Raw genomic sequence first — 18859 nt, forward strand, 5'->3', positions numbered from 1 at the left:
AGGGGTGCAAGAAACAAGTTCACAGACGCAGTCAGATGCAAGTTTGTTGAATAATTAATTTAGAACAATCTTATCAATTATACAATCACAATAAAAGAGGAAACAATTTAGATTAGATATTTTCAAGAGGTAAAATGAAATTTTCCGAGTGATAAACATTAAAGGTTTCCTTAACTGTTTTGGTCAACAAATTGAACTGTTTTTGGCAGTTATTATTATTACCACTACTTTGCAAAATTGCAGAGGTAGGTGGATAATTTACCAACAATTACATTTTTTTTCAAGTACTCGCCTTAACGTGTGACACAATGTGGTGGAGGTTACACTTTATCAGATAAACATGTAGACAAGTTGTTCCTTACGAAGTCCACCCACTACACACAGTTTCTGTACCAGGCATTTTTGACACTCACAATGAGGCATATATATCACATACAGGATATTTCTGTAAGTGCGAGCATAAATTTAACAGGACGTCGAGGATGCGCCACTGAACAGTTTACATCAGTTAATTGTAAATACCATCATTGACATAATGAACGTACCATTTCTACTGTATCTAATAACATGTGCTGAAACTGACGGCTATCAACCTCAATGCTAGCATGACATCGGCGAACAACGTTCTGACGCACCCTGACAAATATCCCTGGTGTTTCGAAGCACATGACAGGCAGCTACAATTCTGGCAACTAATTCCATCTCCGTATCCATTGCGATCTCATACAAAAGTTACTTTAGGTACCCCAGTAGGAGCTAATGAAGGGGATTCAGATCAGATGACCTCGCAGTCATTGAAATAGAATCTTGCCTTCCAATCCGGCGACGAGCAAATACTGTACCGGTACGGCTCCATTGTATTGTACTGTACATCTCTGAATAACACTGAGTTGTGAATGAGTCTGTCGTTGATTCATGGCACTTTGTGTCACGGGACAATGTACATACGATATAACAGAGCCACCATATGGACAAGTAAAGTAAACAAAATCTAAAACATGACTTCCTGGTAATCAGGCTCGTTCCTTGTTCCTTACAGTAAATAAACCAATGTACATGTAAATAAATAGCACAGTTCGTGTATACTTGTACACGTTCCAGTTGCAAATAAGCTGGAAAGCAGTAATGCTAGACAAACAGGTAGTCAGATTTAATTCCGTCTCCTTAAGCTGACTTCTTCGAGCCCAGCTTCCCTACTTAAATTTAGTCAGTGGAGAATTCTCTAGCCACTGTTAAATTTTTGCACACTCTTACGGAAAGCCCTGTATACACATAAACGAACTAACTGAAGGCATAACACAACAGTAGCTACGAGGGTCATTACGTAAGTCTCGGCAACCATGGTATATTGTGCGAAAGTTTCGCATTACCTTAATCACAGTAAATACTGTACATTTGAAAGCCCGCTGCAGACATTACCGAAATCAACCGATCGCATTCGAAGATGGCTCGGTAGCGCCTGAAACATTCAGTATGAAGTTGACAATGCTACAGAATGGATCATCCACCCCTCCCCCCTCTTCATCCGATCTACTCACCAGACCTCTGTCCACTCGACTTGGAACTCATTCCACAAGTAAGGAGACCACTGCGTGGGAGGCGTTTTGCAGATAGGGTGAATGTCCTCGCAGTATTTCGGTGACGCCTGACACACATTGATGGCGATTCCAAAAGCATTCATAGATTACCCCATCGTTGTAAACGCCGTGTGTGTGCACTGGGGAACTGTTTTCAAGCACAGTAGTTGATTTTGATTCATTTTTGTTCCATTTGTACTAGTGCACAATGAATTTAATCGTAGTTCCTATGAGTGTGATTCATTTCAACTTCACCGCGACCTCCTGTTCTGGAAGCATTCAGATATACACAGTCGTACCGCTTCAATGCTCATCGTGAGATCCTCACATTGAGCACTATCGCAAAATATACCATAGCTGCTATGACTTATGCAGTGACCCTCGTAGGTAATGGCTACTACACTGCTGTAGTGCCTAGATTGTATTACTATTATAATTATTAGTTCCAGTGATAGGGTAAAACGCATTGGCAGCCTGAATCTTCCGATTTCTGTCAGTTCACAACCAAGGAGTCTGGAAGTCACAAGATTCACACACAGTAGCCCCAAGTACAGCGCACGCCTTTTAAACGGGTTGTCTTTAAACGGGGATGCAGGGTGTGGGTGCAGCAAGTGACTCTAGGAGGACGAATGGTGCAGCGGAAACAGGTCACTGCCTTCGATGTAGACAGTTAGTTTCCTTTTATGACAAGGAGTTGCGGGTACCGCTCACGATGTACTGAAATTTGCTGTATCATTCCACAAAAAATGATGATAGAAATAAGGTGTATCAATTGTCTCATTGTCTAATTCGCTTATGGGTTAGTAAAACACTAGCGAAAAATAAATTTATATGTTTGGTAGTTGTAAAAATAAAAGTGTTCAGGGAAAATTCTTTTTCGTTCTATAGTTTAGTTAGTCCCTAATGTTGATGATAGTCGGGGGAGGAGAAGGTGCTACCTAATTTCTGATTGCGCTCTCAGATAATGGTCTCACAAACACTGGGAATAAAAGGAACGTCCACATGACATCAGTTCGATTGCGGCAGTGCTTATAAGTTGAACACGGATTTTGGTAAGTTGTTATATTTACGGTACATGAAGCTCAGAACGCAAATACACCTCTCCCAAAGCAATTCGACGCAACTCTCAAAAATACTACAGAGAAGCAGCTTAAACCGAGGGAGTGGTCTTTCTACATGCGAGGTGGCTATGTGGTAGAGTGCTCGCCTGAGGGGAGGGGGGGGGGGGGGGGTTAGAATCCTGGTGGAGTGAAGCTTTTTAAAAAAACGTACATGGGCTGTGAGCATTTACATGAAGAATGAAATACAAAAAGGCAGAAAAAATTGAACTTGTAATTTTTTAATTGTACAGTCTTGACTAAAAATTCTGTATAAAAGATGGATATTTAAGAATCGTTTTTTGTAATGAATCACCGAAACGACACTCGCTCTAGCGATTACCAGTCTCGTGCGCCTTATGTATTCTACGCTTCACGAAAACCCTAATACAACATTTACCTTTGTCTAAAAGTCTTTATTGTATCTAGACTCGAAACCGCGCCTCCCTCCAGACCGTTAGTGAGCACTGGACCACATTACAACTCCGCTTGTTGAAAGGACCCTCTTAGTTTATCATATTCAAAATGGTCGGAAAACTTCAAATCCATTTTGTCAGGTATTTTTGAAAGTTACATCGGACTGTTGTGGGAGAGACGTACACTCCAAGACAAAAAACAAACAACGCACCACGAAGGAATTATCGGAAAGTGACGAAAATCTGTACATGTGATGTATGTGTACAGACAAAAAAATGGATACCGTTTGAAAAAAAAATGGATTATTTATTCGAGAGAAACAGCTTCAAAAATTTGCATGAGCACACCTCTGGCGCTTATGAAAGCATATTTTCGGCTTTGCATCTATTGATTGAGTTGTTGGATGTCCTTCTGAGGGATATAGTGCCAAATTCTGTCCAATTGGCGCTTTAGGTCGTCAAAAATCCGAAGGTGTTTGGAGGGCCCTTTGCGGTTATCGGGGCCATATGGAAGTGGGACTCATCGCTGAAGACAACTCTACTTCAGTCATGAGAGTCCAGGCCGAAGGCGTGTCTGGAAACGCCTCGGACGGATCGGATACCTTAATCAATGTCATCCACCATACAGCCCAACGACTAAGAGTGACGGTGTGGGGTGTCATTCGGTCTCAAAGCAGGATCTCTTTGGTTGTCATCCATGGCATCCCTATAGAGCACCGATACGTCGGCGATATTCTACGCCTCTTTTTGTTGCCCTTACGTTTCAATAAGACAATGCTCGCCCACACATAGCGAGAGATGGGCCGCTTCTCTTTGTGCTTGCCAAACCCTGCCTTGGTCAGGAAGGCCGCTGAATCTCTCCCCAGCTGCGAACGTTGGGAGCATTACGGATAAGACCCTCAGACTATCTCGGGATTTCGACGATATAAAGCGCCAACTGGACAGAATTTGGCACGATATGCCTCAGAAGGACACCCAAAACGCTATTAATATGTATCAAGTTGAATAACTGCCATCCCATTACGATAATTCCTTCATGGTGCGGCATTGTTCTTTTTTTTTTTTTTTTTTTGTCTTAGGGTGTATTTGAGTTTAGAGCTTCACGTACCATAAATATAAAAAATTACAAAAAACCTATTGCCGGATAAGAAACTTCCTGGCAGATTAAAACTGTGTGCCCGACCGAGACTCGAACTCGGGACCTTTGCCTTTCGCGGGCAAGTGCTCTACCATCTGAGCTACCGAAGCACGACTCACGCCCGGTACTCACAGCTTTACTTCTGCCAGTACCTCGTCTCCTACCTACCAAACTTTACCGAATATCTCCTGCGAACTTTGCAGAACTAGCACTCCTGAAAGAAAGGATATTGCGGAGACATGGCTTAGCCACAGCCTGGGGGATGTTTCCAGAAGTTAGCAAGGTAGGAGACGAGGTACTGGCAGAAGTAAAGCTGTGAGGACGGGGCGTGAGTTGTGCTTGGGTAGCTGAGATGGTAGAGCTCTTGCTCGCGAAAGGCAAAGGTCCCGAGTACGAGTTTCGGTGCGGCACACAGTTTTAATCTGCCAGGAAGTTTCATATCTGCGCACACTCCGCGGCAGAGTGAAAATCTCATTCTGGAAATTGCCAGATAGTCCCGTTTCTAGAAGGAAGCTAAAACGAAATAACAACACGAAAAATGTGGAGAAATAAAAAAAAAAAATTATTGTTGCAAGGACTAACTATACAGAAAACTCAAGACAGCCTTCTATGAAATTAAGAGCAAGGGCGTTAACATTAGGAGTAAAATGGTAATTCCACTGTTAAATGCCCAGGAGAGAGCGGATAGGCGGAAAGAGTATATTGAGGGCCTCTACGAGGCGAAGGGAACAGAAAGAGGATCCATTATTAGGATCAGAATTTAGAAGAGCTAAGGAAGACTCAAAATCAAATAATGCAGAAGGGATGGATTCCAATGGAATTTCTAAAACCATACGTGGCAAAAAAACGGCTATCCACATTGGTGAGTAGAATGTATGAGAACTGGTGACACACAATCCGACTTTCGGAAAAATATCATCCACACAATTACCAAGATTGTAAGACCCGACAAATGCGAGAACTATCACACAATCGGCTTTAGAAATCATGCATCCTGTTTGCTGACAAGAATAATATACACAAGAATTGAAAAGGAAACTGAGAATCTATTAGGTGACCATCAATTTCGTTTTAGGAAAAGAAGAGGCGCCAAAGAGGCACTTCTGACATTTCGGTTGACAATGGAAGCAAGACTGAGGAAAAATTAAGACACGTCCATATGATCTGCCGATCTGGGAAAAGTGTTTGACAATGTAAAATGGTGCTTTATGTTCAAAATCCTGAAATAATAAGAACGGGTAATATCAAGTATGTACAAGAGCCAAGAGCCAAGATTAGAATACTTTAAACGAAGTGCTAGAATTAAAAACGGTATAAGACAGGGACGTAGTCTTTTGCCCCTAATGATCAGTCTCTACGTTGAAGAAGTAGTGCTGAACATAAAAGAACGATTCGAGAATTAGATTACATTTCAGAGCGAAAGGATATCAATGTTAAGATTGGCTGATAACATTGCTATCCTCAGTGAAAGTGAAGAAGATTTACATGACCTGTCGAATGGAATGTACAGTCTAATGAATATAGAATATGCAATGAGAGTAAAACTCGAGAGTAATGGAAAGTAGCAGAAATGAGAACTAAGGGCAACTTAACATCTTAACTAGTGATCATTCAAATGCTCTGAGCACTATGGGACTTAACATCTATGGTCATCAGTCCCCTAGAACTTAGAACTACTTAAACCTAACTAACCTAAGGACATCACACAACACCCAGTCATCACGAGGCAGAGAAAATGTCTGACCCCCCCGGGAATCGAACCCGGGAACCCGGGGGTGGGAAGCGAGAACCCTACATCACAACCACGAGATGCGGGCTACTGGTGATCATTAAGTAGACCAAGTCAAGGAATTCTCCTACCTAAGCATCAAAATAATCAATGGCAGACTGAGCAAGGAGGGGATCAAAAGCAGCGTAGCACTGGGAAAATGGCATTCCTGGCAGAAGGAATTATCAAACATAGGCTTTAATCTGAGGAAGAAATATCTGAGAATGTACTTTTTGAGCTCAACATTTTATAGTAGCGGAAAGTGGAATGTGGGAAAACAGGAACAGAAGAGAATCTAACATTTGAGATGCGGTACTGCTGATGAATGCTGAAAATTAGGTGGGGTGATAAGGTAAGGAATTAAGAAGTTCTGCACAGAATCGGAGAGAAAAAGATCATGTGGAAAACACTGACAAGAAGAAGGGACAGAATGATAGGACATTTGTTAAGACATCAGGGAATGACTTCTATGGTACTGGAGGGAGCTGTAGAGGGTAAAAACTGCACAGTAAGACAGAGATTGGAATACATTCAGAAAATACAGGGTGATAATTTTTAACTGTATGAAATAAAACCATCATAATTTCTGAACGGTTTTCGTTAGGTCGTTCAAACTGCACGGTTGGCCGAGGAGGACGATGAGAATTAGTATGCGCATGCGCACGCACCTTGTTGTCGGGCATTTGCACGTGAAAATGTCACGGCACAGCGTGCCTGAGCGCACAGTGCCGTGTAGGACTGCTAGACGACCAACAACAACCCGACTGCGGCTCAAAGGAAGTTTGCGACCGAGTTCAAGCTGGTGATCAGCGGTCCTATTATCCTAATAATCAAGAATTTGATTCCCAAGTTTCAGAGAATGGGTAGTGTTCGTGATGACAGTGTTCGCAATGCCGGTTGTCCAAAAAGGGTGAAAACACCCGAAAACATCTAGAACATACACACTGCTTCAAACCAGCCCCAGGTAAACCATCAGACAAGCTGTAAAGCAGTTTGGAATCAGCCGGGAGACACTGCGACGAATTGTTGTTGAAGACCTGCATCTCTTCCCTCATTTTTCTTTTCTTTTCTGAATCATCAGTCTTCTGACTGGTTTGTGCAGCCCCCCACGAATTTCTCTCCTGTGCCAACTTCTTCGTGTCAGAGTAGCACTTGCGACCTACATCCTCAATTAACTGCTACATGTATTCCAATGTTTGTCTTCCTACAGTTTTTGCTCTCTACACCTCCCTCTAGTACCATGGAAGAGTTTCCTATCATCCTGTACCTTCTCCTTGTCAGTGTTTCGCACATATTCCTTTCCTCTCCGATTCTGTGCGGGAACTCCTCGTTCCTTACCATATCAGTCAACCAGTCGTGTGTAGCACTACATCTCAGATACTTCGACTCTTTTCTGTTCCGGTTTACCCACAAAAAATGTTTCACTACCATACAGTGCTGTGCTCCAAACGTATATTCTAAGAAAATAAGCCGCTCAGTCAAGGGCGCCTTGCCACAATTCGCGTGGCTGTCGCTCCCCCACGACCTCCCCCCCCCCCCCCCCCCCCCTCCACCCCTCGGAGGTTCTTCGGGTTCTCCCTCGGGAATAGGGCTGTGTGTGTTGTCCTTAGCGTAAGTTAGTTTCAGTTTGATTAAGTAGCGTTTAAGCCTAGTGAACGATGACCTCAGCAGTATGATCCAATAGCAATTTACCAAAAATTTCCACATTTCTCAGAAAATTATTCCTCAAATTAAGGCCTTTGTTTGATACTAGTAGATTTCTCGTGTCCAGGAATGCCCATTTTGCTACTGCTAGTCTGCCTTTGACATCCTCCTTGCTCCGTCTGTGATTGAGTATTTTGCTGCCCAGGTAGCAGAATTCATTAACTTTATCTACTACGTGACAATCAATGCTGACGTTAAGTTTCTCACTCAGTTCTGCTACTTCTTATTACTTTTGTCTTTCTTCGATTTACTCTCAGTCCATATTCTATACTCATCAGACCCTCCATTCCGTTCAGTTGTTAATGTAATTCTTCTTCACTTTCACTCAGGATAACAACGTCATCAACGAGTAGAATCATTGATATCCTTTCACCTTGAATTTTAATTCCACTCCTGAAACTTTCTTTTCTTTCCATCATAGCTTCCTCGATATACAGATTGAATAGTAGGAGCGAAAAACTCCATCCCTGTCTTATACCCATTTTAATCCGAGCCTACTATTCCCGGTCACCCACTCTCACTATTCCCTCTTGATTCTTGCACCTATTGTATATTACCCTTCTCTCCCTATAGCTTACCCCTATTTTTCTCAGAATTTCGAACATCTTGCACAATTTCATATTGTCGAATGCTTTTTCTAGATCGACAAATCCTCTGAAAGGGTCTCGATTTTTCTTTAGTCTTGTTTCCATTATCAACCACAACGTCTGAATTGCCGCTCTGGTACCTTTACGTTTCCTAAAGTCAAACTGATCATCATCTAAAGTAGTCTCAATTTTCTTTTCCATTCTTCTGTATATTATTCCTATCAGCAACTTGGATGCATGAGCTGTTAAGCTGATTGTGCGATAATTTTCGCACTTGGCAGCTCTTGTAGACTTCGGAATTGTGTGGATGACATCTTTCCGAAAGTCAGATGGTATGTCGTCAGACTCATATATTCTACACACCAACGTGAATAGTCGTTTTGTTACCACTTTCCCTAATGATTTTAGAAATTCTTATGGAATATTGTCGATCTCTCCTGCCTTATTTGATCTTAATTCCCAAAAGGTCTCTTAGATTCTGATTCTGTTTCTTCTAAATCGACCCCTGTTTCTTCTTGTACACACCAGACAAATCTTCCCTCTCATAGAGGCCCTCAATGTACTCTTTCCAGCTATCCACTCTCTCCTCTGCAGTTAATGATGGAATTACGTTTGCACTCCTAATATTACGATCAAAGCTTTTAATTTCACCGAAGGTTGTTCCGACTTTCCTATACGCTATCAGTCCTTCCGACTATAATTTCTTTTTCGATTTCTTCGCATCTTTTATGAAACCATTTCTTCTTAGCTTCCCTGCATACCCTATTTATTTCGTTCCTCAGCGTCTTTATTTTTGTATTCCAGCAATTCCCTGAATATTCTTTCACTTCCTTCTTTCACCGATCAGCTGAGTATTCCTTCTGTTAGGCATGGTTTCTTTTTCTTCTTTGTACATATGTTTTTCTTTCGAGCTTCTGTGATTGCCCTTATTAGAGATGTCCGTTCCTCTTCAACTCTACTGCCTGTTAGACTACTCTTTATTGCTTTATCTACAGCCTTAGAGAACTTCAAGCGTGTCTCGCCATTTATTACTCCTTCCGTATCCCACTTCCTTGCTTATTGATTCTTCCTGACTAATCTGTTAAACTTCAGCCTCCTCTTCATCGTTACTACATTGTGATATGAGTCTATATCTGCTCTTGTGTACGCCTTACCATACAGAAACTGATTTCGGAATCCTTGTCTGACCATGATGTGATCTAACTGAAGTCTTCCATTATCAACTGGCCATTTCCAAGTATGGCCGGCCGCGGTGGTCTCGCGGTTCTAGGCGCGCAGTCCGGAACCGCGCGACTGCTACGGTCGCAGGTTCGAAGCCTGCCTCGGGCATGGATGTGTGTGATGTCCTTAGGTTAGTTAGGTTTAACTAGTTCTAAGTTCTAGGGGACTGATGACCTAAGATGTTAAGTCTCATAGTGCTCAGAGCCATTTGAACCTTTTCCAAGTATGTATACCTCCTCCTCTTGTGATTCTTGAACAGAATATTCGCTATGACTAGCTAAAACTTATTATGGAACTCAGTTAGTCTTTCACCTCTTTCATTCCTTGTCCCAAGCCCATATTTTCCTTTACGTTTTCTTCTACTCCTTCCCCTACAACTGCATTCCAGTAGGTTTTCGTCTCCCTTTACGTACTGTATTACCCTTTCAATATCCTCATTTACTTTCTCTATCTCTTCATCTTCAGCTTGCGACGTCGGCACATATATACCGGAACTATCGTTGTCGGTGTTGGTTTGCTGTCGATTCTGATAAAAACAACCCTATCACTGAACTGTTCACAATAAGACACTCTCTGCTCAATCTTCCTATTCATAACGAATCCTACTTCAGTTATACAATTTTCTGCTGCTGTTCTTACACTATACCCATCTGACCAGAAATCCTTCTTTCCATTTTACTTCACCGACTCCTACTATATCTAGATTGAGCCTTTGTGTTTCCCTCTTCAGACTTTCTAGCTCCCTACCATGTTCAAGTTTCTTCTATTCCACGCTGCGACTCGTAGACCGTTATCCTTTCGTTGATTATTCAATCTTCTTCTAATGGTCACTTCCCTCTTGGCAGTCCCCTCTCAGAGATCTGAATGGGTGACTATTCCGGAATCTTTTGCCAATGGAGGTATCATCATGACACTTTTTCAGTTACAGGCCACATGTCCTGTGGATATATTTCTTCTAATGGTCACTTCCCTCTTGGCAGTCCCCTCTCAGAGATCTGAATGGGTGACTATTCCGGAATCTTTTGCCAATGGAGGTATCATCATGACACTTTTTTAGTTACAGGCCACATGTCCTGTGGATACACATTATGTGTCTTTAATTCAGTGGTTTCCATCGCCTCTGCATCCTCATGCCGTTGATCGTTCCTGATTCTGCCACCTTTAGAGGCAGTTTCTCACCTCAAGGACAAGAGAGTGCCCTCAACCTTTATCCGCTCCTCTTTCCCTCTTTTGACAAGACCACTGGCAGAATGAGGATGACTTCTTATACCGGACGTCTACGGACGCCAATGCTGATTATTATTCAAAATTTAAGCGGTGGCGGATTGCAAACTCGGGATCGAGTACGTTTTGATTATCAATCAAAGATCTACCCATAGACCGCGGTAGCTTCCCACAAAAAACTCAAAGCCATAAGCCATTAAGCCCCATGGCCATGGAAAAGTGGTTGTATATCGCCAACACTGTTGTCTACAGAACTGACGAACGGAACTTTCATGTGATTATGATTTGGTTTATCGACGAAGCCCACTTTCATATGGGTGGGTTCGTCAATAAGCAAAAGTGGAGCATTTGGAAGACTGAGAATCCGCATTTCGCAATCGAGAAGTCTCTTCACCCTCAACGGGCGACTGTATGGTATGCAATGTCCAGTCACAGAATAATCGGTACGAAATTTCTTGGTAGCACAGTGCCTACCTAGCGGTACGTGAAGGTTTTGGAAGAGGATTTCATCCCCATTATCCAAAGCAACTTTTATTTCCACAAGATGTGATTCATGCAGAGCTTGACATCGTCGAAGCAGGAGAGTGTTTAATGTCCTGGAGGAGCACTTGGGGATCGAAGACTGCCTCTGGGGTGCTCAGAGGCCAGAGGCATGGGCCTCGATTGGCCGCCATTTTCTCCGTGTCTGAAAACATACGACTTCGTTTTGTAGGGCTATATCAAAGCAAGACGTGCAGCAATAACGCCAAGACCATTACTGAGCGGAAAACAGCTATTCAGGAGGTCATCGACAGCATCGATGTTCCGACACTTCAGCGCATCATGCAGAATTTCGCTATTTGTCTGCACCACGTCATAGGTAATGACGCTAGGCATATCGAACGTGTCATAACCTAAATCAGAATATCTGTAGTGACGTTTACATGTTGAGTAAAGTGTGTGTACGACGCAGTTTGTAAGTAATTTGCGTTTTTTTCATATAGTTCGATAATTGCCACCCTGCAATTGAGGACGTAGGTTGTAAGTGCTGCACTGAGATGAAAATGTTGGCACAGAAGAGAAAATCCTGGTGAGCCGCATCAGACCAGTGAGAAGACTAACGACAAAAAAAGTGAGAACATCCGTGAAGAAGTCAAAAGCACCTGCACACCATGATGTAAAGCGAATCTGGCCGCGGTGAAACACTCAGACGAGTGAGAACTCCTCCGGAAACTTATCGGTAGGCGCTCCTTCCACGCATCTTCAGCCAGTGGATCAGGAAAGGTGAAACTGATAGTTGGTACCAGAGCTACCCTCCGCCACAAACCGCAAGGTATACACAAAACTACTAGGTAGGAAAATTGTTTACAGATTAGATTTTAGTCTGAATGAAAAAACGATATTTGAATTAAACAGACGTGCATTCCAAAACTCACCATATCAACACTCATTGACCCCTGCATCTCTCGCAAAGAGCGCTGCTTGGCAAGGCGTTTTTTCTTCTTGTGAAGTGGTCGGGTTTCAATTATCATCTCTTCCAGCTCAAAAGTAGGATCGCAGTTGAGATGGTCCTTCTGCAATAAAATAATTGTTTCATTATAATGTCATTTATGTGTCTCGATTATGTTCTTTAAAGACCAATGACCTTGTCAGTATTGATATATTTACGCAAATGTACAGACAAAACACCTTTAACTCATCACCGAGAATTTTGTAGTTGAGGACTACTAAACAGAACTTTATGCTAAAGCAAATGAAGATTAGTGATTAATATTGTAACTGATAATGTCGTTATGGCAGATACAGTATCATTTCCATTAGAAAGTATGAGGAGGGAAGTCAGGCACGGAACTTGCTGATATTTGTGAGAATTGCTTAGAGAAACCAGAAAAGACGAAAACGAATGAGAAATGGATTTTGACTCTACCTGATTCCGTCTTGTATCTTCCCACGCGCGCCGCTTCTCTAACTAAATCCTAGTGTATTGCAAGTTACGTAATTGTAAGCTGTTTCAGAAGTATGTATGGCGCAGTAGTTATTCGGAAATGAGGAGGCTGGCGCAGATGGAGCGGTATGGTGAGTAGCATCGGACTAGCCTTGGGCTGAAGACCACAATAACAAAAATATGGCAACTGACACAAATAGTATTCGTTGCTTTGCCTCTTACGTCCAGGTACGTGCAGTTCAGGTCTGCATCAAAAAGCGGATTTCCCTAACTAAATTCCTCGACTGTTTCTGACATGGCGAACTTTGTTTTCAGCTTGCAGCTGAATATGCAAACAGAATTTAACTCGTTAACCTTGTCCTGCTGAACTTTAAGTAGCTCTACGTGAGTTGCCTGCCTCTGGAATGTGTAACCCGCTTGCCAACGGGAACCTAAACAAGCTAAATGAGCACTGTACATGATATACCTTGTATAAGCGCGTGTGCGTGCTTCTAAAATCTGTTTGTATTAAAATGAGCAGTATCAACAACGAAGATAATTTTTTACATTAACTAAGGAAAGGACAGCGCATGAGCACCACTCACATAACCCAGAGACATGAATTATTCTGTCCTGAATCAGAGTAAAATGGGCTACAAGTATTTCTAAAACACTAACCAAATGATGAATAGTTACAGGGCTTAAAAAGAGTGTTCATCTTTATTTCGCCCATGTACGACTCTGTTATCGATTGCTGCGATTATTTACGACTTAGAACAAAGTGAATCTGTGAAATGTATGTCGATTTTTATTTTGTCCATGTATGACTGTTTTGGGGATAGCTGCAAATATTTATGAGTTGAGACAAAATTAAATTAAATTTCTTAATAATTTATTAAAATAAAATTAATTTCTTAATATCTCACTTTCCATTTTCCTTATGTAACGAGTGTAGAGGATCTGCAGCTACTATGTATCTCACCATTTCTCGCCTTGTCGTGAACAATGAAAACAGCGCAGTCCATCTCCAGCCACAATTAGTAATCGTTACACTCAAGGCAATATCATTTTGTATTAACATCCACAATGTTTACATACATATATTTGCTTTTAGTCATCGCACTGAGCCAATAGACACTATTACCTGAACAAAGGATTAAATTTCTTAATACTTGCCTTTCCATTTTCCTTATGTAACGAATGTAAACGATTTGTAACTGCAATGTGTATCACCCCTTCTCTCCCTGCAGTCAACAATGAAAACAGCGCAGTCTATCTCCAGTCTCAATTAGTATCGTTATACACAAGACACAACAAGCACAATACAGAAACGATTCCAGCTACAGTGTTTCGTCCACTCTTCAATCTCCCAGGCAACGACAACACCGTACAACACTACATTTTAGCAACAAAAGTAATTCGACAAGAAATATGTTGACATATTAAAATACAGTCCTCAAACGACTCTCCCTTCCGTATCTTTAGCTTTCACTGCCTCTAATTCGGCAAAGGAGCTAACTGAGATTCCTGATGGCTCTCTTCAGTGTAAGAAGAGAAGATATGTAAATGCAGTTTGGTTATGTAGAGTTTGCGATTGACTTAAGTGAGAAACTATACTCCAAATAACCGTTGTATCTATTCGAGTCGCAGCCTGGCATTGAATTTTGATGTAGAGAGTTTCATGGTAAGCAACACCCAATAATCAAACCGAGGCTTCATATCTGATCATTCGTCATTGTAACCGTACAATACAAAGAGATTGTGATTAAAGTTACAGTTTCAGCAGGTGATTCTCCATACGACGGCTATGACGTGACTTGCACATTAAACCAGCGGTACTGTGCATTGTGCATGAGAGCACAAGTCTGGCTTTCAATAGTTGTGACACTATCAGCTAGAGAAGCCCACCCATCCCGGAAACGTCGTACCACATCGGATGGGAGAAATCTGTTTTTAGTTGTCCTGAACCCGCAAACCATAAGAAATGCCACAGTGATATCGGTTCTTAACTGTCATGACAACGGCGCAAGACTTGTTCAATGTGTTGTCCACCTTGTTTGGCAAAAGTTAATATCGAGTAACAACATGTTCCTCAACAGCTCGGAGCGTCTCAGGGGTTTCATTCAAAAAGTGTTGCGGAATGCTTGCCTTCATTTCAGCACAATTTGTAATCAGAGTATTGAATGCAGCGTCTTTCCGATAACCCAACAGGCAGAAGTCACACGGATTAAGATCAGGTGAACTGGACAGTCAGGCTTTAGGGAAACGATGACTGATAGTTCTACAACTTCCAAATTGCCGCTGCGGCAGCTTCTTCACAGGCTACGCAATGTGCTGAGGAGGACCAAGCCGCATAAAAATAATCGTCCTCATACATTCACGTTGCTGAAGTGTTGATAATGACATAGTGTTTACCATTGACGGTACACGTACCCGTAGGACCAATCTCCTACATAAAATATGGGTCTGTGATAAACGATGCCGTCGATTCGCACCAAGAAGTTACCTATGTAGAATTAAGTGGTACCGATTGATGTGCGAGCGGATTTTCCATTGTCCATATTCTAAAATTCTGTGTATTGGCATAGTCTTGGAAATGGGCCTCGTTTCTCCACAAAATATTTCATGACCATTCATTGTCCACTCCCACGCGAGCAAGAAATTCTAAATCATGTGTTTGCCTTACTGGCGGACATCATGAAACAACTCTCGAACGTGGGTAATTTTGTATGGAGAGAAATGCAGGATGCTTCGCGGAAGTAACTGCTCCCACGTCATTGACATGTCCAAAGTTTCGGTAATTCCCCATGCACTGCGTGTTTGCGCATCGCCCTCTATTCCTCCTGCAATGCTGTCACCACATCATCTACTGTTGTCGAATCGACTCTTCCGCTTCCTTTGCCAAACTGCACTTCAATAGAACCTGTATTTCTCTGTTTATTAACCATTTTCTGAAACCCTACGCTGACATCGGAACAACGCGTTTTCTCATGCACCTAAATGTCCAGAACATTGGCGCAACTACTGGCGCACGGTCGCCATTCTTGTAAAAGAGTTATAACAACAGCTCGTGATCCTGCATTGAGACAATCTTGTCGAGCGTCTCAGACACAAACTGAGGAACGGCGTTCACTCTGACGAGTGGTTGTTTATCTTTTACAGCATTTTCAAATTCACATGGCTCTAAGCACTATGGGACTCAACATCTCAGGTCATCAGTCCCCTAGAATTAGAACTACTTAAAATTAACGAACCTAAGGACATCACACACATCCATGCCCGAGGCAGGATTCGAATCTACGACCGTAACAGCAGGACTGAAGCGCCTAGAACCTCTCGGCCACAGCGGCCTGCACGGTTTCAAATAGAAAGTTTAACTACAGTCACCCTGTACATTAATCGAGAAGTCCCTAGGATATATGTAGTTGAGACATCGAGCAACTACCACCGGACATACATTCTTCCGAAGAACTAGCACAGGGTTATTTACGAGGGGCGTTCAGTAGATAATGCAACCCTTTTTTCCTCCGCCAATTTCTGTTGAAAAAATGTGTAATTTGTAGTAGGAAATTCCTGCTTCAGCCCCTACACTTTCATGAAATTCCGCCAGGTGGAAGCGTTATATTTAGTCTTCGAAATGGCGTCTGTAGCGGAGGTGCCTACCAAGCAGAGAGCTGTAATTCAGTTTCTATTGGCGGAAAACCACAGCATCGCAGCTATTCATAGCCGCTTGCAGAGTATGTGCGAGACCTAGCAGTGACCAAAAGCTCGGTGAGTCGTTGGGCGAGTCGTCTGTCATTATAGCAACAAGCTCATGCAAACCTGTCAGATCTCTCGTATACTAGCCGACCTCACACAGCTGTGATTCCGGCATCGTTGGAATTGCAGCAGTTTCATCACCACAAAAATGCAAACGAACTTCTCCTTCTCCATGACAAGGCAAGGCGTCGCAGAAGTCTGTGTACCTTAGAGGAGCTCACAAAACTTCAGTTTACTGTTCTTCTTCATCCATCCTATAGTTTGGATTTTGCACCTTGCGAGTTCCTTCTGTTGGAGCCAACGAACATTGCACGCCACAGGAAGAGGTACATGTACGAGGGTGAGGTAACTGACGCAGTAAGACTTTGGCTCTGACGTCGACCGGTAGTGTGGAAACACTTGAGCACACAGGCGCTCCCAGTAAATTATGCGGAAAAATTTGGTTTTGTAGCCAAAGAGTGAGGAACGATGTTCCGTATTGGAATCCTGAATAAAACTAACTTGATCTCAGAGAAAAAAATGTGTTGCATTATTTATGGAACGCCTCTAATATATAAGTACCGAATCTAAAAGACAGAAGTGCAGATACATTTATATCTGATATCGTAATATGTAAAGGCATCGGTGTGTTGGTAATTTTTCCTACAAACACGTCATGAACTTTACGATCTGATGTTTTCTGCACAGTCGTAATTGCACCACAAAGAAGAGTACGTCTGTCATTTAGTCAACCATTGTGCATCCACGCTTCCAAACCTCACCACCTGAACTGCCTGAACTGCTCCCGAATGAAAATAAGCATTAGTGGCTTGCTCTCGCCACATGTACACCTGGAGGTACTACCCTTCCTAGAAACACACTTTTCTTAATAACTATAAATATTACTCAGCAGATGATGTATATACACTACTGGCCATTAAAATTGCTACACCACGAATATGATGTGCTAATGAAGCGAAATTTTACCGACTGGAAGAAGATGCTGTGATATGCAAAAGATTAGCTTTTCAGAGCATTCACACAAGGTTGGCCCTGTGGCGACACCTACAACGTGCTGACATGAGGAAAGTTTCCAACGATTTCTCATACACAAACAGCAGTTGACTACGTTGTCTGGTGAAACGTTGTTGCCATGCCTCGAGTAAGGAGGAGAAATGCGTACCATCACGTTTCGCCTATCGCGATTGCGGTTTATCGTATCGCGACATGGCTGCTCCCGTGTTCGAGTTCAATGACTGTTAGCAGATTCTGGAATTGGTTGGTTCAGGAGGGTAACACGGAACGCCGTGCTGGATCCCACCTGCCTCGTATCACTAGCAGTCGAGATGACAGGCATCTTATCCGCAAGGCTGTAACGAATCGTGCAGCCACGTCTCGATCCATGAGTCAACAGATGGGGACGTTTGCAAGACAACAACCTTTTTTTTCGGATGAATCCTCGTTCTGTTTACAGCATCATGATGGTCGCATCCGTGTTTGGCGACATCGCGGTGAACGCACATTGGAAGTGTATATTCGTCATCGCTATAGTGGCGCATCACTCGGCGTGATGGTATGGGGAGCCTTTGGTTACACGTCTCGGTCACAACTTCTTCGCATTGACGGCACTTTCAACAGTGGACGTTACATTTCAGATGTGTTACGACCCGTGGGTTTACCCTTCATTCGATCCCTACGAAACCCTACATTTCAGCAGGATAAATCACGACCGTATGTTTCAGGAACTGTACTGCCCTTTCTGGATACAGATAATGTTCGACTGCTGCCCTAGCCTCCAGATCTCTTACCAAATTAAAACATCTGGTCAATGGTGGCATTGCAACTGGCTCGTCACAATACGCCAATCACTACTCTTGATGAGCTGTGGTATCGTGTTGAAGCTGCATGGGCAACTGGACCTTTACATGCCATCCAAGCTCTGTTTGACTCAATGCCCCGCCCGCATCTCGTGGTCGTGCGGTAGCGTTCTCGCTTCCCACGCCCGGGTTCCCGGGTTCGATTCCTGGCGGGGCCAGGGATTTCCTCTGCCTCGTGATGGCTGGGTGTTCTTTGCTGTCCTTAGGTTAGTTAGGTTTAAGTAGTTCTAAGTTCTAGGGAACTGATGACCATAGATGTTAAGTCCCATACTGCTCAGAGCCTTTTTATTTTACTCAATGCCCAGGCGTATCAAGGCCGTTATTACGGCAAGAGGTGGTTGTTCTGGGTAGTGATTCCTCAGGATCTATGCACCCAAACTGCGTGAAAATGCAATCACATGTCAGTTGTAGTATGATATATTTGCCCAATCAGTACTCGTTTATCATCTGCATTTCTTTTTGGTGTAGTAATTTTAAGGGCCAGTAGTGTACTAATGTAATGTCGTCAGTACACTGTCCTCAGGACCAACAGAAATATCTGCACTTACACCTATTACACCCTGCATAATTAATTTTGAAAGTAAATGCATCGACATCGAGGCACTCAGC

At 42.7% G+C, this 18859-nt stretch overlaps 1 protein-coding gene across 2 annotated transcripts in view; it reads right to left on the bottom strand.

Annotated features, from left to right (window-relative positions):
* LOC126355988 (serine/threonine-protein kinase 32B) overlaps window positions 1-18859 on the bottom strand; it is a 635590-nt gene that overhangs the window by 3901 nt on the left and 612830 nt on the right. For both annotated transcript variants that reach the window (XM_050006606.1, XM_050006607.1), the window contains exon 9: window positions 12148-12285. In XM_050006606.1, the coding sequence (XP_049862563.1) occupies window positions 12148-12285 (138 nt within the window). The remainder of the gene's footprint in view (window positions 1-12147; window positions 12286-18859) is intronic.

The sequence above is a fragment of the Schistocerca gregaria genome, chromosome 3 (assembly GCF_023897955.1).
Source record: "Schistocerca gregaria isolate iqSchGreg1 chromosome 3, iqSchGreg1.2, whole genome shotgun sequence".
NCBI lineage: Eukaryota > Metazoa > Arthropoda > Insecta > Orthoptera > Acrididae > Schistocerca > Schistocerca gregaria.